The sequence below is a fragment of the Chrysemys picta genome, chromosome 5, assembly GCF_011386835.1.
Source record: "Chrysemys picta bellii isolate R12L10 chromosome 5, ASM1138683v2, whole genome shotgun sequence".
NCBI classification, from domain to species: Eukaryota; Metazoa; Chordata; order Testudines; family Emydidae; genus Chrysemys; species Chrysemys picta.
The window spans coordinates 90,988,285-91,013,492 of NC_088795.1; the positions used below are offsets into that span (position 1 = coordinate 90,988,285).

The 25,208-nt window shown below is 39.0% G+C and overlaps 1 protein-coding gene across 8 annotated transcripts in view; it reads left to right on the forward strand.

Moving 5' to 3' along the window:
- Positions 1-24,864, forward strand: part of NMU (neuromedin U) — a 37,025-nt gene extending 12,161 nt beyond the window's left edge. Inside the window, exons 3-10 of one of the 8 annotated variants that reach the window (XM_065596889.1) lie at positions 3,891-3,941; positions 4,043-4,102; positions 4,931-4,996; positions 5,102-5,152; positions 7,119-7,193; positions 21,108-21,161; positions 23,350-23,389; positions 24,495-24,864. In XM_065596889.1, the coding sequence (XP_065452961.1) occupies positions 3,891-3,941; positions 4,043-4,102; positions 4,931-4,996; positions 5,102-5,152; positions 7,119-7,193; positions 21,108-21,161; positions 23,350-23,385 (393 nt within the window). In that variant the 3' untranslated portion in view covers positions 23,386-23,389; positions 24,495-24,864. The remainder of the gene's footprint in view (positions 1-3,890; positions 3,942-4,042; positions 4,103-4,930; positions 4,997-5,101; positions 5,153-7,118; positions 7,194-21,107; positions 21,162-23,349; positions 23,390-24,494) is intronic. The other 7 variants (XM_024102717.3, XM_065596892.1, XM_065596890.1 and 4 more) reach the window with 7 other exon arrangements.
- The last annotated feature ends 344 nt before the right edge of the window (positions 24,865-25,208 follow it).

A 25,208-nucleotide genomic window follows, 5' to 3' on the forward strand; every position in this document is an offset into this window, starting at 1 on the left:
GTGGCCAGAGCGCATTGTTCAGTGCCTTGTGATACGGACAAAGCATTGACATATAACATTCAGAAGGGCTTTACCTCAGGATATGCATACACTCACATCCGCCACATCCTTAAGGTACTATATGCTATTAGAAAACAGGCGACTGATCATAGGAAAAGGATGCATTTTATATATATATGCATGCAGTAAACTTACTAGTAAAAGTTCAAGATGTTTCTTCTAAAAGGATGTGCATACAGTACTAGGGCCGGCTTCAGGCATCAGCTGACCAAGCACATGCTTGGGGCAGCACCTTGTAAGGGGTGGCCAATCTTGGGGTGGCAGGGGGTGCTCGTTTTTTTTTTTTTTGGTTTGGCGGGGCAGCACTTGAGGTGTTTTTTGTTGTTGTTTTTGTTTCGGCCGGGCGGCGCTTGGGGGGAGGGGCGGGGTTGTTTTTGTTTCGGCGGCATGGCATGGCGCTGGGGGGGGGGAGTGTTTCGGCGGGGCTGGGCGGCGCTGGGTGAGGGGGTTTTTTTTTTTTTTTTTGCTTGGGGCAGCACAGCTGGCCCTGTACAGTACTAATAAAACAGCAGCCTTATACTTTCTTGTCAGCTTAAACCTAAAGAGTAATGCAAAATTTTCCTTAGAAAGTTAACAGATCTGGGCTCTGGTGGATCAAGGGGGTGAGGACAGAGGAAGTTCCAGAGTCAAAGACCCCACCCAGGGAATACCTTGCTGCCAGCCTCTGCTCCCTTTTAAACTCAGGAGTATTAGTGCAAACACATGCGCCGAATACAACCATTGTGATACTGATCATATAAGTTGATGGACAGTCTCTCAGGAAAATGAGTCCCAAACCACTTAGGGGTTTAGATGAAAAATCAGAAACGTAGAAGACATTTGTTTTATACATCCCTCGAATTAGACGTGTTGTAACAAAAGGCTTGCTTCTGCTCTCATTGAAGACAAAGGCAAAATTCCCATTGATCTCAGTGGATGCAGGATCAATCCATAATATGATGAACTCTGTATAGAATGATATAACAAAATCAAACAGTTACAAAGTGTGTGTTTTACAGCAAAATTAATGTGGGATTGGATTATATATGGCACGACTGCAAACTAATAAAAGAAATACAGCCATCTCCTGGTAGTAGGATCCTCCAAATCATGGTAGTTGTTTAGGTTATGAGAATCAGCAGTCCCGTTTGGTTCCTTTTAATTCTTACTAGCAGATCACTCAAGAGACAGCATTCCTAGAATAACCGAATACTTGCCAGGTGTTACTCTTAGACTATGTCTTAACTGCAATAATGGGGTATGAGACATATTCAAACCAGTTTTAATCTAGCTAGCTTTAGTACCCAAGCAGTGAAACTGGGGCAGCACATACTTCAGCATGGTCTATATACACCCACCCTGGACCCTAGGTAATTACTTGCATGGTTAGCCTATGCTGAAGCATGTGCTGCTGCAGCTTTGCTACTCTGGGACCCAAGCTAGCTAGATTAAAGCTAACTCAGTATGTCTTCATGAGCCAGAATCTCACACCCTAGTTGCTGGGGAATTTAATGCACTTGTACTCTGTCCTTACATTACTATAGTATCTAAGCACTTCACAATTTTTAATCATCATAACACCCTTGTGATGTAGAAAAGAGAAGGCAGGTATTGAGGAGATACCTCTGCAAAGATAAAAATTATAGGTTTTTTTTAATGAGAGTTCTTGGTTTTTAGCATTCTCCGAGTCTAGATATTGTAGATTCTTCTCAACTCAACCATTTAAAAGTAAATTTTGGCTGATAGATTCTCAGTCTTGCTCTCCATTGAGACCAAGATGGCCTACAGCTTATCTTGCTTAGTGTTCATGAATTACAGTAACCCTCTAACAGAGACCTCCAGCAGCAGGAAGGGATTGCCCTAGGTGGGAATCAGGCTTAAAGCCTGGGATCCCAAAATATGATTTTTGAATTGGTCTATTTTATCCACTTTCGCTTTACACCTATACATTTTCAACACTAAGCCCACAGTAGCAACATTTAATAATCTATTAGTATTCCCAGAGACACAGAGATTCAGGAAAAGGGGGAGGGGGAGGAGACATTTTAACATAAAAGGCTATTTGGAGAGGGAGCGTGGTGAGCTATTCGCCTCCCCTCAATCTCTCCTAATGTTTTTTTCATATGATTAATTTCTGAGCAGAAAAGCTTCTCCTAAAGCACCTGAACCAACATTATTTGTATCTTCTTTTGTAACTTGTGCTTGCCAAGGTGTAGCATTTGGAGTTCTTTATCTCTGATATTTGTTATAGAACTTATTGTATTGTCCAGTCTTTTTTGAAAACCACTTCCCTGGAACATAATGCATGATTCAGAGCGTGATTGCAAAAGGTATTTGTCATCTGGACTAAAAATATAGGATATTTTATGGAAAATGTGTCACATGCTACTGTATGTTGCATGTGACACAAATTTTAAACTGTCATGAAAAGTTAAACCTCTTTTTAAAAAAAATTCCCTATAGTATTATATCCTGGTCCTGCATTCTGGGCTTTGGTAACCCTTCCTTTTTCATTATAAAATATGGTATACTTCCAGTTATCTGAATTCCTTTTATCTGAAAATCCTAGTTATCTGAAGCCACATTATGTCCCCCATGTAGCCCTATATTCAATCACTTGCTAATAAGGTCTCACTTAGTGCTAATCAACAGCTTTATATTTGTATAGTGGCTCTGAACAGTTACCTGCAGTTACTGAGATGTAATCCTATTTCACCAGCAACAGCATATTGGCAGGATCATGTCAAAAAAAAAAAAATCTGTGCTGGATCTAAAGCAAAAATATTAAACAAACAGCAGCATTACTCCCTTCATTCCCCATATGTCTGTATCAGCAAAACTGCAGCTTAAAATAGCACTTCCATAATTTATCCAAGCACCTGGTTATCTGGAGATTTTGGATGTGCCCCAGGCCATTTGGATAAATGGGAGTATACTGTACTCTTGAACTTTCTTCACTGAAAATATTAATAACTTGAATTCATATGCCTTTATGAGTCCCCTATTTCCCTTTCCTCACTCTCTCCTGGATTACCTGAGAACTGATCAATAAGTGTCTATTCCTGTCACTGGTGTTATATGTTATGTAGGTGGTCCACAGTCAATCAGTCACACCTCCAGCAGTGCCCTTTGGTCTGAGTTTAACTTCCTTGGAATATATCTCATTGGCACTGTGATTTTTATATATAGCATCCCCTTTAAACCAACCATGTGAGGTGTTGAGTCCCTTCAGTGACAACTGAGATCAGTGCAGTCACTGAGAGTTGAGGGTGCTTAGTGTCTCACAGAAGGGGTGGCATACATACCATAGCTCTAGTGGGATATACATATAGTAAATCCCCAGGAAAGCTGAAATTCAGTCACTCTTGGGGAGCTATGGCCTATGTACCTCCTGCATGGCATTATTATTTTATTTAGAGTCTGGAATCCCAAAATGTTCCAGCTGCTTCAGAAGAGATATCGCAACCCCTGCCCAAAGAGTTTACAATTAACTTTTAAGATATGACTCAATTAAGGTGACAGACAGTAGGAAGTGGGAGAAGTGAGGAAGGATGAGGGGTACAGAAATATGACCATGTGGTTACTGACATTGGGCATGTGCAAATCTTAGTTGTTCAGTCAATTTTTTTTACTTGAATAAAAATATATTTACGTGCAGGGAACATGAGAGAGAAAGAGAGAAAATAACCCAGCTTTGTACCTCAAGAGTGCATGCAAAGCATATACAAACCACCTATTTTGATAATCCTGTCATACCTTTTGCTACACTGAATGCTATTTGAAAATGTATACATTTTATCTGCTCACTGTTCAGTCTGACTTTCTAAGATGTAACATCTCAATTTTTACAGATAGATGATGCATGTTCTGCTTACCTGTCCATCATAGATCCTCACCCTGAGGTGAGTCTAGTTAGAGCAATATTATTTTAATTATTTATAATTGTTTTTCAAGTGCCATTAAATAAGTAATCCAGTGTGAGTTCACATTTCCTTTTCAATAGACATCCAGTGCACTGGAAGAACTTTGCTTTATGGTCATGGGATTTCTACAGAAACCTCAGGTAGTGCAAATTCAAATCTATTTTACACTTTTGAAATATGATTTTCAATATACTAACTGCCTAAAACTTTAGAATAAATTGAGGATCCATGCAAATAGTAATTATCCCCAGCTTTCTGAGCTGGGCAGTCCTTGGATAACCATGGATACTAGCTTGCCACAGCCTCCAGCTCCATGTTGTGTAGTTATGTTGCTGCTCAGGTCCTGGAGGGATAGTATAAATCCATATCTCCCTCACTCTGCAATGCCTTATGAACCTCATCCAAAGCCCACTGAACCCATCTGAAAGACTGGTTTTGATTAGCTTTAGACCAAGCCCTATGTTTGGGAAACAATCTCTCTCCGCCTCTGGAATATTCAATCTATGGAGCTTTCGTAGCTTGTGGGTTAGAGTAACCACACAGCCTCCAGTGTAGGAATGAACTAGTTTCCTTCAGTTACCTGGGAGGGGAGTCTCCTGTCCTCCCTCTATTGGTAGTTTACTTTTACTGGAGAATGGGGCCTCACACCTTGCAGAATCATTAAAACATGAACTCCTTTAAGTCTATTAGTGTCAAAGCAATAAAGTTCTCCTATTCTAAATAGTGGAAAGAAGAAAGTGGCCCAATAGTAGCATGTTAATGATTGTAAAGAAATGTATGTAATGACTAAAAATGACTTATTTAGTCAAGTTTTCTGGTGGAAAGCAATCAGTATGCAATAGTTTTTGAAAGCAGCAGTTAATTTGACAACCTAAGAAATATAATGTGGTTATTAAAAGAGTAAAAATGTTCCAAGAAAGTACCAAGATGTTTATAATGTTACTAAAACTGACCTTGGCTTGTTTTAGAAATTAAAGCATCTATACCAATTATTGTTCCCACAGAGTTTAGAGGAAAGAGACAACACTAAAAGGGTAAGGTTGTCATACATATTTTTGGTCACACTTATATTGTCAAGAAAACCATAACCCATTAACCTGTCTTGTAGTAAAATCCCACTTTTAATTTTTTCTGAACAGTTCTTATTTCATTATTCTAAGACTCATGACTCAGGCAATTCAAACATCATGGTAAGTTTCACCACCCCTCTTTGTGAACAAATGTGTGCTTGTACTTAAAAACAAGACAGTATTCCTCTTAGCTGTAGTCTTGATAGTCTCTCCAGCTGGAGATCAAGTTAATAATTTGTGGAGTTTGACACAGTATCCTTAATACTGTACATTTAAACAAAATAATGGAATGTCCAAGGAATGGTGCCTGTGTCTGAACATTGTAACTTCAAAATCTAGGAAGGGTGTCACAAGACACATGTTTATCCTAGAAAAAATAAAACCATGTTCATTTCTGGTATTTTATAAACAGCATATCTAATATAATTACATGTTGAAATTAAGATCTCATGTGCCTGATCCTCAACTAGTTTTGACTGGTGTTGTTCCTCCAAAGTCAATGGAGCTATGCTGATTTATACTAGTTGAGAGGCTGGCCTTAAAATGTTGAAAACTATTAAATATATCTAATATAAGATGCTAATTAAGATTTTGGATTTCACAGTAAACAAAAAATAGAATAAATCAAATATCCTAATGTTCTGATATTTAAAAAAAAAATCTCATCACCAACAAATAAACTACATTTTGATCAGCTCTTGCTTTTAAAGTGCAGACATAACATAGATATTTGTTTTCTATATGCAACCATGCTCTTTCATTGTGCATCACTGCGTTTTGAGAGTGTAACATTCAGACTTTTCACTTTTTGGTAATCATTCTGTCATGTTTACGTTCACTGTTTTCTTGTGCTATATGTTTCCATTGGGAATATGCTGCATCATTGCTAGAACACAGTACAAGTTATTTTCTAAACCTCCAGTTAAAGCTATAGTCAATATGTTTCCTGGTTGATTATCATGCATAGACCCAAGGCAGCTGAGTTTGGTGATAGCACTTTGCTAGCTGCTTTGGGACTTCAGCCGCTCATGTTTAGGTTTGATGTTTTTTCTACTGCATGAAATGCTATTTTCTTTAAGCATCTGCTCTGTTTCTGTACCCTACAAATGAAAGAAAATGACAGTGTCATTTTTCCTATTAAATATGCTGTAACTTTTGTTACAATAGTAATTCAACCTTTTTGTTGCACTTTGTATAAAAGTAATATCAGATATGCACTGTTTTTCATGTTGTGAACCATGGTCTCTTGTTTAAACAAGGGGATCAATTTGGGCTTAAAAATTAGTTGAATGAATACAGGTAATTATAGTTTGCTTTATTTCTCGGAACATTTTACTCCTTATGTAATAAATAATCCATACTGAGGCCTTGATCCTTTGATTCATTGCATAGGGGCACATTGCTGTACCTGCATGGAGCCCCACTGAACTCAACAGGGATCAGTGCAAGCACATCAGTGTGCCTGAGCATGTGAATTGCAGACTCTGGGCCTTAATTTGTCTTTCCTGAAGCTAATAGGGTGACCTGCATCATATTTGCTGATTTTACTTCAAATATATATCTATTCTGGCAGGAACACTACTAGAAGTTACTTTTTAATAGAACACCACTTTTATTCCTGTGATTCAGACTACTTTAAAGCAAAATTAACTTTGAGTGCCAGGAAATTTGAAGCTGTCTATTACAATAGCAGATCATCTTAGAAACAGTAGTAATCAGAAATGGAGAATGAAAGCTTCCCAAAAATGTTCTCTGCACAGTTCACTATATTCACAGAGCTAGCCGTGCACTCACATAGGTTGATCAAAGTCAGAATTGGGACTTGCCCCTGACAAAACAATAACCTATGTTCATTCATTAGAGAAGATTCACTTTACCAGTCTAGGAGATGTATTCATGGACTAAATAAATATGCTGTATCTTTCAGGTATAAATTCAGAGTACCCAAAAAGTTAATCAGTTAACATCTTCAGTCCTTTGTTTTGCATGTTTTGTCCATAAGCCAGTAGTATAATAAGAGACATTCTTTGCATCATAAGACCAGGATTTCATTGTTGCTCATGTGTCTGTGTTCATGTCCTCTCAGTCGTCTGTCCTGCATCCTTTGCTGCAACTTGTTCCCCAACTTCATGAGAGAAGACTGAAGAGATACAAAGCAGACGTATGTAACTTTAAACTATGTATGCTTGCTGTGACTGTTGGTGCCTGGGGGGACACACTGAGAACGCTCAGTCCAGGCAAACTGCAAAGAATGGGGCAGACAATCCCCAGAACTGGTGGTTATTCTATTAGATTCATTAAGGCAGCAACAAAACAGCTTCTACAATACCTCTCTGGTTACCCCGAAGCCAGAAATACAGTTCCCTTAAAGCAATCCAGCCTTGAGCTCCCACCCACGCAGCCAAGTCCAATATGATGAGGATTACTGAAAATCTTGTCCATCACATATAAAGTTCTACCAATCCCAAGGAATCCGACACATTACCCACTAGGTCAATGAATATTTCAGATCTTATCCATATAATTGCTTACAGCCAATTCTTATTAACTAAACTAAGATTAAAAAGAAAAGAGTATTGTGATTAAAAGATTATACATACAGATATGAATAAAGTTCTTAGGTCAGTTTCACAGTAAAGATGGTGAGCTGCTGAGTTGCAAAAGGTTCTTTCCAGAATCAGTTCATCGGGTTGTAGTCCAAATAGGTGGTCCATATATAGAGTTTGTTCAAATTCTTCTATGAGAATTAGCAGGGTAATCTAGACTGGAGCTGGAGACCTCTGTCTTGTGACTCAAGCTTCCCTGACCAAGCTTAAGCAGATCTGAGATACAGGATTGAGACCTTAGTTCTTTTATAGATCTCTGACAGCAGGCATTCCTTGGGTGAAGCATTGTGTCTTTGAAGTAGGGATAGCTCAGTGGTTTGAGCATTAGCCTGCTAAACTCAGGGTTCTGAGTTCAATCCTTGAGGGGGCCACTTGGGGATCTGGGGCAAAATCAGTACTTGGTCCTGCTAGTGAAGGCAGGGGGCTGGACTCGATGACCTTTCAAGGTCCCTTCCAGTTCTAGGAGATGGGATATTGCCATTAATTAATTAAGTAAAACCTCCTATTTCTTATGTATACATAGGTAATTGGTTGCATTCATAAGCAGTTCATAGACCGTTTACTACAAACTTCAGAGAAATATAGACAATTTTATTATTACACCCAAGTTTCATCTAAATGTTAATATTCCCTTTTAATCTCCAAATCAATAGAATATAGTAACAAAGAGGAACCATCTGTTACAATGTTAACCTCTAACTAGATATAGGTAACCACAGACAAGTAAGATCACTATCTTCTACTAATTTTCTAACAATACAAGTCTGCATTTCAAAGCTCTAGTCTATCTAACATGGCTTCGTTAGCTATTTATAAGGAATGGCCCTAATTACCATTTATAATATGTCTTTAAAGGCAGCATTTGGGTCATTTAGCCTGCTTTCTTGCTCAGTGTCACACTTGCACTCCTACGTTGTGTGGTTTCATTACCTCTTTCTGAAAACATCCTATTTAAGTGTTTTTGATCATAGCATTTTTTTCAAGGTGCATCACCACATCAGCATGCTATTTAAGTGAGGTTTTGTATGTCCTATTTACTGGAAAATACTCATGCGCCTTTGATGTTTAACATTTATAAAAGAGAACTAAAATAACATATGTTTAATAAGTAATGCCTGAAAAAGGAACAATGACAGATGCCATATCCTGTATAATGAATCTAGATGTTTTATACAGTTTTTAAAATCTCAGCCAAGTGTTGTGCTATCATATAGCTTAATTTTGTCTAAGGGCTCTTCCCCCCCCTCCCTTCTCTTTTACAAGACTGAACAATATCTACTTATTAAAATGTATTTATGACTTAAATACTTGTAACATCAAGAATTTTCCTAGTAATTACAGACAGAAATATGGCTTAATTTAAGACACAGATCAGAAAATTCCCTCTTTTTAATTTTTGCCCAGAGCCTCAAAAGTCTTATTTTTCCAAGCTGTAGAAACATGGCCTTTGAGAATATAGATTCTTCTCTCACTTTGTGCCTCTATTTTTAATAAGCTTGTTAAAAAAAATTTGCTAGTGTAAACTGATCCAAGATAAATAGATAAGAGCAAAATATTACTCAATCTGTACAGTCTGAGTCTCCTCTTGCTTACGTTAGTGTAAATTGGGAGTAATGCCTTTGAACTCAATGGTGTATACATTAGAGTAAAACAAGTATAAGTGAGAGGAGAATCAAGCTATGGACATTTTTCCAAAAAACTCTTAATTCCGTATCTTATTTTTAGACTTGAAGTACAATTAATCCATTAGATGTTTTGCAGACTAAAAAGTTTTATAGGACAGAATCATTAAAAAATATTCCTGATATTAATATTACTATGGCATACTCACTGTCAGAGCATGCATGTGCACATTTTCACCCTGCCCCATCTCAAGGCACTGTATTGAAGGGTTTCTTTCATTCAGTCTAGGGTTTATCTGTCCTGGTTCCACAATTTTCTGTTGCTTCCAAGGTTTAGCCTCCAGCCAGGTCACCTGTCAATCTATTCCCCTTCCAGGTTTAACAGAAACATCCAAATATAAGAAAACTCAGTCTAGTGGCCTCTAAGCTCAGTCCTTGGCCTCTGCCTGGGACTCATAGTTCTTAGCCTCTTTCACTCCTGATGCCTGTACTTCCCCTCTTAGTCTGGAGAAGAAGTAGGTGAACCCAGGCCCACCCTCTCCTCTGGGATCCAGCCCAGGGATCTTGTTTTACAGCTACACGCCTTTCCTTCAGTCCCTTTGCTGCTCCTACCTTTGCCCTTTACCAGGTCTTTACAAGGTCCCCATCTTGGACTTGTGGCTCCTTATGCCTTCTTTTTAGCCAGCTACAGAGGTGCTTTCTCTGCCAGCAGCTGGGACGTACTGTAACAGTTTCTCGGTCTCTTATCTTAAAGCAATTGGTATCTCCCTCCTTCAGGATCTGGGGTTGTGTTTCAGGCAGTTTCTTTGACTCTTGCCTTGTGGCTGTCAAGATCTCCCTCCTTTAGACAGGAGTTGCCGCAACTCTCTTCCTCCAAGCTGGGGCTTATGCCAGCAGTAAAGCCTAGTCAGCTTCTCCTTCAGCTGGATCCTTTCCCCTAATTAGCCCTCCACTTTGGAGGGTTCATCAGGTCAGCTTTCTTCTGCCAGTCCTTGCCTTGCTATGAGGCAGGATGCAGTATATATGCTGGTCCCTTTCCTAGAGCTCATCCCAGTTGGCTGGGAGAGCGAAGCACTCTGCCCTACCCACTCTGCAAGGCTCCTGGTACCTTAAAGAGACAGTAATGGGATTCTTTCTAAACACTACTTATCCCAGGGACCATTTCCTCTCTCCCAAAACCTCCTTGGTATTTGCCTATCAGACATCTCAAAATCTTAAAGGGGTGGTGGCTCTTAAAGGAGCCACTATCCTTAAGGGGGCAGCTCAGCCTGTCACAAATGTGTAGATGGGGTCTATCATGAAAGTTATTGGGAAATCTCAAATCCTAATGAAGCCAATTGAGCACATCAGCAGTCAGCACCTTGCTGAATCAGGCCCTTTAATTCTTGCATATCTCTGAACTCTGTATATATCCTCTGGGAATGTTGTAAAATTGTTTCTGTTGGGGACATTGTCATATTATTTTTGTTACCAATTTAGATCCCAAACCTGTAAACACATACTCATGTACTTAACTGTAGAGATTTTGACAGGTTCCAGAGTGGTAGCCGTGTTAGTCTGTATCAGGAAAAACAATGAGGAGTCCTTGTGGCACCTTGGAGAGTAACAAATTTATTTGGGCTTAGGCTTTCGTGGGCTAAAACTCACTTTATCAGATGCATGGAGTGAAAAATAGAGTAAGCTGTATATATATCATAGCACATGAAAAGATGGGAGTTGCTTGACCAAGTGGGGAGTCAGTGCTAATGAGGCCAATTCAATTAAGGTAGAAATGGCCTATTCTCAACAGTTGATAAGAAGGTGTGAGTATCAGCAGAGGGAAAATTACATTTTGTAGTGACCCATCCACTCCCAGTCTTTATTCAGGCCTAATTTGATGGTGTCCAGTTTGCAAATTAATTCCAGTTCTGCAGTTTCCTGTTGAAGTCTGTTTTTGAAGTTTTTTTGTTGAAGAATTGCCACTTTTAAGTCTGTTATAGAGTGTCCAGGGAGAGTGAAGTGCTCTCCTACTGGTTTTTGAATGTTACAGTTCTTAATGTCTGATTTGTGTCCATTCATTCTTTTGTGTAGAGACTGTCCAGTTTGGCCAATGTACATGGCAGAGGGGCATTGCTGGCACATGATGCCATATATCACATTGGTAGATATGCAGGTGAATGAGCCCCTGATGGTGTGTCTGATGTGGTTAGGTCCATCATAGGAAGAGCATATATTAACACAAGTTCCCCAACTTCAGGACTGTCTTGGATGGAGTTTTTTCTTTATGGCCTTATGAAGCAAGCTGGCCTTTTCCCAGGATGTATCTCTGATGCACAGACAGCATTTGTGGCATTTTCAGACTTTGAGACCCAGAAGGCTATGCATAACTTAGGGTATGTCTATACATGGGAGTGTGCTTCCCATGGGAGGGGGCTAGCTGCCTGAGTACATATCCATCCAAGGCACATACACCTCCATGGTACACTCTATATTTAGACATACACATTTTAGAAAACACCATCATAATTAAAAATGCAGTTCAGACAGGAAATAAAATCTCAAACACTTTTGTCAGCATATTTCCTTTTTCTGTGGACTAACTGGAACACTGTACTGTAACTATGCATAGTTGTCATTTCCCCTTGAAGTTTAATACAAATTCAAAAATTGGAGGCCTTATCAAAGTTGTATAGGCTCCACTGGGAACAATCAATTGCATTCTGGAGGGCACATTCCTCTTCAGAGTTTTTAGGTCTTTGGAGAGACAATATATTTCATCCAGGGGGAGCTTTAAAAATGCCTTTGATAAACTTGTTCCTGGCTAACTTTCTGACTTACTAATAAGACAACTCTGTTCTCAGCATCTGAAGTAGATTCTGCATGAGAGGCTTGAAAATGAGGAGGAAGTGATTGGGGAACAGTGAGCTTAAAAACAAATTTCCCGCCCCCTTCCCCCCCCTTTTTTAAAGAAGCATCTCAAAGTATCTTAATGCATCAAATCACTCATAGCAGTATTAAGCATGAGTGCCTTACATTTGGGGTGAAATATGCTATTTATTTATATTCATTCTTTATGCAGAATTATCTATGAACATTTCTGTTTCTCTTCTTTATAAAGCTGTCAGTTTGTGGATCATACATTTCAGTTTTTGCATAGTTTTGCTACTCACAGATATGTCACGACAAAGAATTCAGACAACAGGGAAGCACACTCTACCACCCATTATGAAAAGGCTGCTCTCTTAATAAAATGTTTGTATTTATATCCTTGCCCCTTTGATATTTTGGCTCTGAGAACATCAGCTCCATTTGCTTTTTTCCCAAGAGATCTAGAGAGGATACACTGAAGATGTACAAAAACTACTTTAATAGTCAGTTGCCTTCTAGCAAGAAAAAGATAAAAAACAATTTGTATGATATCATTCTAATGCAGTGGCCTTTTAAAGTATATGGAAGACTCTCTTCCCTGCTTCTTAAAAATTGTTCACTGATGAGAAAGCTATCAATATGTAATAAATCACCTAACCTAAGAGAATTCTGATTATTTTAAATGTCTTTTCATCAGTTCTTTGAAAACATGAACTACAAATGAAAATTTTTGGAAATGTGTCAAAACAGAAAAGAAAAAAATGCTGTAAAATCATCAGATTGATGGGGGAAGCAGAAAAATGGAGTAAAGAGATGTATTATGTCTGATTCAGGTGGCATAATGGAATTCAAATGCAATCTGGGATAACAACTAGAACCAAAACAAGAATTAATATTAGGCAATAAAGTTAGATTTTAAAAATGTAACAAGAAATAACGTAGTCTGTACTTCCTAGAAAACTGCAGAAGATTTCATGTTTTGTAAAATTCCGTAACTTCTTCAACATGCTATAAAAGTATCTTAAAATGCTGTATACAAAACTATAATAGATCTTCATGAACTGGAAAAAGATATTGCATTTCTCTTCTTGGCAGGACTATAATATTAACACTTTAAAGCAGTGAACTATGTTGTATATATCTCTTTCAAGAGTGCTGTACTTGATCTTCCACAGAAACTATTTCCTGGGAATTACAGATACAGCTCTGTAAATCTCAGGTTGCGTCTACTCCAGGTTTCCTGTAGCAGAGGATTTTAACATTTTAAAGCTCTGTCTATAGTTATTGTCTAAATATCATGTTCAGACACTAAGAGAAAGGATGGTGTGTCAATCTGGGGGCTTGAGTCTCCTCTTACTTAAGCCAATGTTAAGTAGTATAAGTGTGATCATTAACAGGCCATTGCTCCTTCAATTCAGATGTCCTTTTCTAACTTGGTCTCCATTGTGTTACTGTCTCTTAGAAAGGGGGACATTGAATTTTATCACTTGCCATGCATTTTTCTGAAACATTATTCATAATGCAAAAAATGCAAAGTGATACCACATTTAATGACTTTTGATTTAATTATTTATTGATAATGTGATAGGATTACCAGTGGCATTCCCTAGTGGGCAATTATCCTGTTTTCTTTTGGCAACTGATCAAGTCAGCAAGAGCAAATGGGACAAATGCCTACTTTTTTGGGGGGGGGGGGAGTTAGGACGGCTGGGACAGGGCTTTAAAAAGGGACTGTCCCCACCAAAATGGGACGTATGGTCACCCTACTAATGACAGGGAAGGACCCTCAATCTATCTTAGTCCCTGTAGGTAGCTCAAACTTGCCATGAGGATTTCAGTATCTTTATCTTCTCTTTACTCCTGGGAGAGGAAATAAGGTTTATGTCCCTTTATGGCAAGGATGTTTGGTAGGGGGGCTGGGCCCTCCCACTCCACTACGCTCTGACCCAGAGCCCTATGAGAGGCAAACAATGTCAGAAACCAGGAAATGCCTGGGCCACTTCCTACCATACCCAGCCTCAGTCCATTTTAAAATATCAAAGGAAAAAATCAGGGTAACTGAACCTTCAGCCCGTCGGGTCTCAGCTGGTAGTCTCTTCCTCCCAAGTGGAGACTTCTGTGGCAGCATGGGTCAGGAGCTCTCTGGGCAGATCTGTCCTATTCCCCCATCTCAGTTGTTTGGCTCCATTTTTAAGCTCCTTTCTCCAGCTGGAGTGTTCAGGAGGACAGAGTCACTTGGGCCCAGAACTGCTCCTTACACCTTCAGTTCTATGAGTCTATGAGACTCTTTCCTTATGTATGCTCTGCTTTGCAGTAATTATTTTAACTTCTCAGTGCTCATTGGAAAAGGTCCTGCCTCCAACGGGCATTTTAGGATATGGAGCAATTTCAATTCTGCCAATTTCAGTTCAGAAACCAGAACAAGAGTGGAATTGGAAATCTCGTGTAGGGAAGGTGTTGTACTTACAGTATAGTACATTTTCTTAAATGGAAATGCTGCAGAAAGGAGGTGTTGGAGAGATTTTATCCACCTCATTTTCCTGTCTGGAACACTACATAAGCTCTCAGTTCACTGGGAGCTTCTGATCAGATCTTCACTTATTACAACCTATGTTGCCACCATTTCTAAGAAAAAATCAGAGGACTATGGACACTAGATATTTCTAGGAAAGAAGACTAAGAATGTGGTCATAGCGGAAACAAAAAACAGAAGGTGCCACCACCAAAATAGCTTCAGAAAAGGATGTCTAATACTTGGGTTATATTAAATATCAGCACAGCTTTTCTGTGGAGGGAAGATGGGTGGTGGTGGGGTTGAACTGTAGCATTTAATGTTATCATTATATTAATTATATTATATTTATATTTTTATTTTATATTATACTGGTCTTTTGAGACCTTTGCAACAGTACTATTTTAAAGTGCAGTAAAGAACTTTTAGTGCACACCAGCATGGTCTACATGGACTAATTAATGCACAACATGTTATTGCACTTTTAAAATCGCAACCACACAGTGTGTATTGCTGCTCTGTACAGACAAGCCCCTAAAATGTGATTTTTTTTTTTTATTTTTTTTTTTTAACTGATTTAGCTAAACTGGTGCAAAACCCTGTTTGCACACACACAGTTTGGTTTAAGAGGGCATTATTTTACTTTAGCTTAAGTCAATTTGAAACAGGGTTAAGCTACACTGAAATAAGCCACTCATAAACTGAAAAAGTGTCCACACAAGAGTTTGCACCAGTTACATGAAATTGCGTTAAAACCTATTGAAGTTTAATTAGTGCAATTTCTGTTTGTAAACAAGGCCTCTGTGTGATGAATCTGTACTTGTACTTGTAGGTACAGTTACTTTGGATTTCTCTAATAGGCATATTATGAAATTTATTATATAAATTATAGTCCTGAGGTGTAGTAGAATGGTATGCCATTAAGGAAGATGATGTAGCAACAGCATTGTCTACAGGAAACTTTATGAAAAGCTCAGGAAAATCATGACATTGTGCATACCATCTTGGGGAAGCATAGCTGAGATATACTACTGAGTCCTCTTTTGGCCTTGTCCCTCAATATTTACTTTAGCACAACTGTTCTATTCAAGGACACTCATTAATATGCAAGAACAAAAGATTTCCATGGAGGATACTACACTTTAAAAAGTTATCCTCTAAAGGACCTTTTCTGCAGAATACACCTGAAGAACACTGGACAACCCAGTCAACTTCTGAATAAGGACCATATTGCAAAGAGATGTATCCTACAGCAAGATCCAGGTGTTAAGTGACAATGAAGTGTTGCTTGGAATTATTGTATTTATGATCAGGAGTCAGAGTTGTTGGAGAACATCATATAGGATGGGCCTGTTTGCTGCATTCCTCTGTTGTGCGCTGATGCCTTTGGATACCTATTTTGAGTGCATGTATCTGATCAACTACAACCAGTTGATGAGAAAAACAGTCATGCTGCTGAATGTCCATGCATCTGTGACTCAGTGAACATTGATTTTAAATGGGAGCTGTCAAGCAGAAACTCCTGAAAAATCCTATAGAGAACCACTCTGTATATTCAAGCTGAGAGCCGATGCACTCATGTGTGCTGCACTATGTGGTAAAGTACACATCACTTTAACAACTATTTGATCTTTTTTGTTAATTATTTTATCATTGTTGTTTTATCTGTTCTCTGCAAGTTACGATTTTAATTATTGCTGTTTGATAGTATCACCTCCTCCTGAGAACTTAGTACTCTTGCTGAACCTATTAATAGTGCAAGCTTATTTACACTAAGTTCTGACACAACACTTTCATTGGCCCTCTACTGTTTTTACCCCATTGCATCTTTCTCCTCCTTCCCCATTTGCTAGCAACTTATAGACTGCTGCTCCCTTTAAAGAATGTACCTTTCAAACAAGATGGAGGAGGGAAATAGAGGTGACTTGATACTGGTATCTATTGTATTTCTATGTACCGTATTTTCCGGCGTATAAGACGACTGGGCGTATAAGACGACCCCCAACTTTTCCAGTTAAAATATAGAGTTTGGGATATACTCGCCGTATAAGACTACCCCTCTTCCAACGCACACCAAAAAAAAATTAAAAAAACATCAGATTTGATTTCAATATGGTCATTTTAATTCAAATGCTTATGACATGCAGGTACTTAGCAGGAAAACTGTCACTTATAAACATAAGGCTGTTTGTCATCAAACATGTAAACATAAAACAGTGCAAGTGGATTAAACTTTTCCTAATTCACTCTAAAGCTGAAAGGAAGGATAAGACAATAAACCCATGGGAGCTGCCATGCTGTTTGTTTTCTAAGCTGTCAACCAAACTGGAACTGATGATGATAGGAGGAAGATAACAAACAAGAGAGAGAGAGCAAGTGCCGGGCAAGTCCCTGGCGAGTTAGCAACGCCCATCATAACTGCAAGCTACGGTATTTTTACAGGTTTTGCTGGCGTGACAGTTTCCCTTTAAAAGCCTTCAAAATCCTCCTGTTCGTCATCTGATATCATAAGTACATCAATGACATCTTGTGATACATTTGTACGGCAGTCATCGTATGGATCGAATTCCGTATCAGATGGTGTGGTCTCAGCTTCGGCTTCCTCTTCATCTTGCCACAAGTAGTCGTCCTCCATACCATCTAATGAATTTGATATGCCACACTTCTTGAAAGACTTGATTACTGTTTCTGCATCAATATCATTCCAGGCTTTTATGACAAACTTGCACAAAACATCCAACTGTGGAGCACGCATGTTTCCTCCTTTTGTGAATGACTTTTCGCCGCTAACCATCCATTCATTCCACTGTTCTTGAATGCGATCTTTAAATGGCTTGTTTAGGCACACATCCAGTGGCTGTACCAACAATGTCAATCCTGCAGGAATAACTGCCGCATCTGTGTTTAGTCTTGCAAGCATTTGCTTGGTGCTGGGAGTTAAATGAGCCCTGAACATATCCCACACCAGTAGACTACATTTTTGAATAAGTCCACCTGGTCGCCTGCTCCATACATTATCAAGCCATAGCTTTACCCCTTCTTCATCCATCCAGCCTTTTTCATTCACATGTACAAAACAACCAACAGGGAACTTGAATTTCGGCATTGTTTTTCTTTTAAAAATAATCATTGGTCTCAGTTTGGCGCCATCAGCTGTGCATCCTAGTACCACTGTAAAACTGGACTTCTCATGTCCTGTTGTTTTAATTAAAATTGTTTTTTCACCTTTTTGATGGACAGTTTTATTTCCAACCATATCAAAATTCATTGGAGTTTCATCCATATTTCCAATACTACTTAACGCATAGCCATGTTTAGTGCGCTGTTGTATTACGTATCGATGGAAACTATTTACTTTGCTGTCAAGATCTGCAGGTAATTTTGGGGCAATTTTCATCTTTTGCCTCAGTACCATATTATGCCTTCCCATGAATCTAGTACACCAGGATACAGTGGCCTTAAATCTGTTGCTGTGATCTGGGTTAGATTTGGCCCACTGAAGTGCAAACAAATGTATTTTATTTCGTGTCACTACATAACCGTTTTGGCGATGCTCATTCACCATGTCTGCTACATGTTTTTCGAGTTCTGGCCAATGTGGAGTGCCTCTTCTTAATGCACACTTACCCCTTGGCATACTCTTTAATGCTTTTTCATTTGCTTTCCAGTCCCGAACCATCTTTTCTGTTACTCCATATTGTCTTGCAGCAGCGCAGTTATTATGTTCCATGGCAAAGTTTACAACTTTAAGTTTGAAACTGGCTTCATATTTCTTTCTTCTTGCTGGTGGAGCCATGATGGGGTTTTGACTGTTGGACATTTGTATACTGTACTGTATGTACTGGTGCTATACTGTATGAACAGGTACAGATACTGGTGCTGTACTGTATGTGGTACCCAGTATACAACAACCAGCCAATCACGGCAAGCGATGTACCTTACTGGCGATTGGCTGGTTGTTGTATACAAAGCCTGCTTGGATTGGTCAGCTCTCCCTGCCTGCCCAGCCCTCCCTGTCTCCAAGACTATCAGAGCGGTAGCGCAAACACGCCTCTTTCACCCGTCTGGCCCGCCCTTGTATCCTATTACCTCCTTCTCTGCCTCTCAGATCTCGCACATGCACACCTGCGCCGCTTCACTGCAGTCCTCAGGAGCGAGATCTGAGAGGCAGAGAAGGAGGTACGGTAATAGGATACAAGGGCGGGCCAGACGGGTGAAAGAGGCGTGTTTTTCTGGGCACAGCGCCGCTCTATCTCTTTTTTCCATACCCCGGGCGTCCCGGATGCCTGCAGCTTGCTCCGCCCTTCACTTACACCTTCCCGGTGAGGTGCCCCCTCACCTCGTCATCGGGTGGGGATGCGGCCGCGGCCGTTTTTGAGCTCCCCCCACCATATGCGGCGACCGCAGATTCTCCAGTCCGGCTCGGAAGTTTCAGCACCCGCCCTATAAGACGACACCCGGCGTATAAGACGACCCCCGACTTTTGAGAAGATTTTCCTGGGTTAAAAAGTAGTCTTATACGCCAGAAAATACAGTATTTAATTATTTTACAGCTTTCCATCTTTCAGTATTTCTTTCCTCTAAATCTAGTGTAACATGCATTCCGGTAGCACACCTCACATAATATATATATATATATATATATATATATATATAAGCAAACCAGAGAAACCACTTTAAACACTGTTCTTTTAGTCTTTTCAAATAAAAACTAGTATAGTTGCTATAAATATATATAATTCTAGAAAGAAGCATATGATGTAAAGAAAATCATACAGGCAATCCCTACAGTCAAAGCATAACTGGTCCATGATGATAATGGTGTACCCTGAGACAAATAAAACAGGGTCCTACTATGCTTTACAAGACTTGAAAAGTATGTACAATTTACTTTCTTGGAGAAGTTCCTGAGATTTGGGGAGTCCTATGGTTGGAGATGCATGAGGCCATCCTGATCAAAGGGATCTCTAAGTGCTGTTATAGACTTCTACTGACATTAGGAGCTAACAAAACATGGTTTTCTATTGGAGAATTCTGTCTATGATTGTAATCTGTGATACTCTGATGAAGAGACAGTTGTTAATGAGGAGATACCAGTGGTGATTGAGAGAGTTCATGATAAATGGATGAATCTAGATCTAAGGGTGTTGTGGGAAGCATAAAGTTTGAACCATTTTGTCTTGAACTTTGATTGGATTAATGTTAACAACAAACATCTTTGTGAAATATCGGCTTTCAAAATGGACACTACAAATATTGGGCTTAGTTCTCCTGTCATGACCAGTTAGTAGTTAGTCAGATCTAGTGGTCAGAGTAGGATTCCACAGCCACAAGACAAAAGTCAAGAGTCAGCTAGGTCAGGAGATCAGAAGCAGGAGACAAACTGAAGATAGAACTGGGAGTCAGAGTCAGGCTGGGTCAGGATGTCAAGGAGTCAGAAGCAGGAGACAACTGGAGGTCAGGAACCACAAGTCAGATGCCAGGAGTCAAGCCAGGTTGGAATGCCAGGAAGTCAAGCCAGGGCTGGAGCCCCGTTGTTCAGACAGCTTCCTGTTCCTGCTGCTGGCTTAAAAAGAGCCAGTGGGCCAATCAGCTGTTCTAGGGCTCTGCCAATAGGACCTCAGGCAGAGCCTCAAACTGGGGCTGGACTTTGTGGTCCTAGGTAAGCAGATGTCAGTAGGGTACCAGGTGGAGGGTTGGAGCAGGGTCACTCGTATAAATCGGACCCGATTTTCAGTCCCATGAGTCATGAAACCTACAAGTTCTCTATACACGGAACTTTCAGTGAAGCCAAAGGGAATTCCATGTCTGGAGGGTTTTCAGGACTGGGCTTAATATGACAAAATGGAATTTGTTTATTCACCAATCTTTCTTACTATACAGTTGATTAGATCATTGGTTCTCAACTTGTGGGTCATGAACAGGTTCAGAGGTCACAACTCTCCTTTTCTTTGCAGCTAGATGTGGGAAGGAGGAGAGTCCTTAAGCCCATGAATTCTGAGAATTCTCAAGCTATCCCCAAGCACAGTCACAAATATGAGTGATGCAACTTGGAAAGTCAAAGCCGAATTCTGCTCAGCTATGTTGGTGTATTTCTAAAACAATTCTGACTCAACTGAGTCAAAACTGGAAACAAAATTTGGCCCTCAAGTGTTAAAAGGTTATTCCTTGTCAAAATTATTTCTGAAGATGAGTTCTCTTGTATTGTTTAAGGAGAGAATTATATATAAAGTATGTCTATAAGGGGATCAGAGGATACAGTGGTACTGTATAATGGTTGTATTATGTATACAGACAGCTTCATATGTATTAAAGGGAAACTGCTAGAAACCTTCTCTCTCCATCTCAATGTTGAAATGAAATTAATACAAATAGCGTAGAATTTTATTTTTTCCTTGGTGAGTTCTGGGTATTGTTGTATTTGGACAATTTTCTTTATCAGTTGGGTTATTCAAGTTTGTGTGTTTTGAAATGCATTGTTGTTTCAGGAGGAACTTCAAGGACCTGGAGGGATTCAAAGCAGGGGCTACTTTTTGTTCAGGGTATGGTTGTTATTTTTTTCTTTTTCAAACTGATTGTTAGATTGCAAAAAGTACAGTATTCAACATCTGTGAGAGCCAGGGGAGCTTGTTTCCATTGCAGCACTCATTATAGTAAAGGATCTATCTGCATTCCCATTATAAACACCTAGCATTTTTAGAGGTGCCTAGCACTTGCTACTTCCATTGAGCTCTATAGGTAAATTCTTCAGGGCAGGGAATGTGTGTTTGTACAGTGACTAGCAAAAGAGGGCCTGGCTAGGGCCTTTGGGTGCTACTGCAAAAGAAATATTAAATAAAAATCAATAGGTGTTGTCAGAGCTAGGCACTTTCAGATTAGATAGTAATTGGATTGTAAATATTTACCCTTGACAGAAGTGTGTGTCAGTGTCTTGACATGGGAACATTTTCTCCTACACACCAGTTGAAAAATGTTTTTAATCTACTAAAATGGATATTCTGAGATCGTGTCTAAAACTGATTTTCTAAAACTTTTCCACCAAAAGTACAGTAAGAAGTTTTGGCATGCTATCTTAATGTGTGCTGAATTGATATGTTCCCATGCTGTTTCTTAATAAACTATCAATTATCATGTGTATAATTCTTGAACTAATAAGGCTTGAGAGCTCATCCAGACAGACATAAGTCATCCTTGTCTACCTGGTAAATAAAAGCTTTATTCAAAATAGTATTTCTACATGTTACATATAATACATGCAGTGCCAGGAGATATATATACACAAGTAGTTTGTATTGCAACAAGATACACAATAGTCCTGATTTTCCACTTTGCTTGTATTTTGTCTTGTCATTTGCACTTCAGCAAAGTGGGTGTAAAAAATACCACCTCAAAATACACTTAGTCCATCCTAAAGTTAAGCTGTTAAGCCTTTTTTCTGTTTCTTAACATAATAGATTAAGTTAAGGATGACAAATCTTCCTTAAAATTGACTTTCCTGGCTTTTGTTGGGTAAAGTCTTCACATTTTTTTTTCTATTTAAATATGAAGCTGGCTGGCAAATGGTATACGTTTTGTATATTACATTTTTCTAGTATGAAACTTGGAGTTAGAGAGTCATGATTAACTGAAAAGGCCAAATAAAATTCAAGGGTAACATAAACAGTGGTGTACTTTACATATCAGATAAAAGGTGGTCTTTCTGGGTCTGAACCAGCTCTTGTTACAGTCAATAGCCGTTGTTTTATTGACTTTAATGGAAGCTGAATCAGCCCCTCATTGAGTATGCAAAATTAGTGAAATGTACACCAGTGGAAGGGTGGAAAGGATTTAGCAATAAAGCAATTAACAGGGCAGTGTAAAGTAAATGAGACCCTGCCAACTCTGATATACTACACATGACTTTGGCCTAGTGTATTCACAAGTGTATGTCTTCACTAGCAACGTTAAAGCGCTGCTGCAGCCGTGCTTTAACGTGGCTGTGTAGTTGCGGCACCAAAAAAAAAAAACCCCACCAAATTCAAATTCTAGAGGACTAAGTAGGGAAGCGAATTCCAAAGCCAATGATGCCTCATTGACAATTCCCTGCTGCAAACCCTTTTCCATTTATAGGGGACTTTCAAATCAAGTGCCTTACAGGACCTGAACTGTACCTGTAACGCATGAGGAGGAAGACCTGGTAGGCTCTCCAATAGATAAAACCCAAACCATTCAAGGTTTTAAAGGTCAAAACCAACACCTTACAGTTAACCCAGATCAATCACTGATCAGAGAACACAGGTGTAAAGTACTATATGTTGTGGGTCTGTGTATTCTGCACTGGTAATACTAGACAAATAGCAAAGGTTTAGTCCCATTTGCAGTGCATTGCAGTAATCTAGCTGTGTGAAAATGGAAAGGAGAGGAAAGAATGGAAAGGAGCTCCTTGTGCCCTCTTCTCCTCCCCCTTTACAAACTCAAACAGAACTGTGCACAGTCTGGCCCTCCATTTTTAACGGTTGTAAATTTGCTGTATAAACAGTTTTCAGAAGTTGAAAAGCATAGACAAGTGTTCATTTCAGTCTATCTTTAAAGATCATCATCCTAACTTGAACTGAGAAATTATCTTGTAAAAGATATGGTATAACTCAAGGGATTTGCAAAATGCAGTTGATACAGGATTATTCTGGGACCTTCTTTAAACCCTGGATGGTTTTAGTGTTAATTTCTTACAAAATATTTGTTGTTTTCTAGCCACGCAATGGAAGGAGATCAGCAAGTTTCCGCTGAAAAGGTATTTATTACATATTTTTAATCAAGATGCACATCCAAATCCTGCTTTCTTTATACAAATAAACAAAGGTCCACATCTTCAAAAAATTCCACTAATTTGGGTGCCACCACTTTAGGGTAACCAGCTTGAGATCCCTATGGCCTGATTTTCAGAATTGCTGAGCATCCACATCTCAAATTGAAGTCAATGGGAGCTTCAGATGCTTAGTATCTCTAAGGGTATGTTTATACTTGGCGCTCCGGGTGTGATTCCTAGCTCAAGCAGACATACTTGGTGCTAGCTATCGTCAGGCTAGCACACTAAAAATAGGGTAGCTGCGGTAGCATGGGCAATGACTGGCACAGACTGGCTGCCCAAAGTATGCACCCACCTGGACATGATGGGTACATACTCAGGGTGAGTAGCCCATGCTACCATAGCTACACTACTATTTTTAGCACACTAGCTAATGAGAGCTAGTGCTGAGTATGTCAACTTGACCTGGGAATCACATCCCCTGCTCCAAGTGTACGGTAGCCTAAGAATCAGGCCATAGGTGTCTCAGTTAAAAATTTGAGGAACCCAAAATCTACGGACAGTTTGGGAAGTTACTACTTACCAGTAACAATATATGAACCAGGCCGAATCCAACTTAACCTGGAACCTGAAAGTCAAGTTTGTAGAGCTAGTGCCAGTGACTGTTCGGGGGGGGACGGGACTTTTAGAACTGTAATCTGTGAAAATTTCATCCAGAAATTGTTAAAGAAGAATGAACAGGAAACCCCACAATGTTGTTTTTATAATTATTTTTCTGAGTAGAACTTCACTACAAATCCCATTAGCATCAAGGAAAGTTGTATGTGTATACTGAGAAGAGAACAGACCTTTGCCTAAATCCAGAGGTCCTTACAAAGACACAACTCACACTGAAACCAAGTAAGGACTTCAGGATTGGATCTCAAATGTGTTAGCTAATTGAAAAACTTCAGATAGGTACATGAAAGATTTCCTTTACCAATACTATGATTCAGTATTTGAGTATCTTTTTATTCCCTTTATTGTATTTTAGATATGTAGAATCACATCATATAACTGTGTTAACAACTAATGTTTTATTTTTTTTCAGGATTTTTATTCCTTACCAGAACTAATGCTGTGGGAATGCAGAATACACGGACATAGTGTTTTGCTCACAAAAATTATTCCTTGCCACTTGTACAATTCTTAAAAAATCATTAGAATGTAAATGTTCCTAAATCAGATTTTGTTAAAATTGCCAATGTTTCTTTAATTTCTTGAGTATATTAAAAGCATCTTAAAATTATTCCATTGATTTTATAGTGTCATGATGTATACCATTGTGTGTAATAAAAATGTAAACAAAAAAATTAGCTTAAGATCCTTGCATGCAAAAAACATTGTCCCTACTATTGCTATACACATTTATTTTTTGTTGTAAATAAAGGCACTCAGTAGAGAGTTGTTTTAAATGTGAATGTTTTATTGAGGAATTTTCTATTTTTACATAATGCATTTTGAGAGTAGGCATTTTAAGTTGTTAAACTAACACTGCGTATTATATTGTGTGTGTGTGTATGTATATATATATATATATATATATATATATATTTCTATGCAGATTCAGAGTCAGATAGGCTTATCTCTGTACACTAGAGCACTGAGTATGCTCTCGTGCCTAGATAAAGTAAGAGTAACTCCATTTAAGTCAAGAGACTTGCATCTTTGTAAAACATGTGAAAGAGGAAAATCAGACCCTATACACACATGCATATATACATAAAAGCAAGCCAAACTTTCCCCATATGGTGATTTTTCTAAA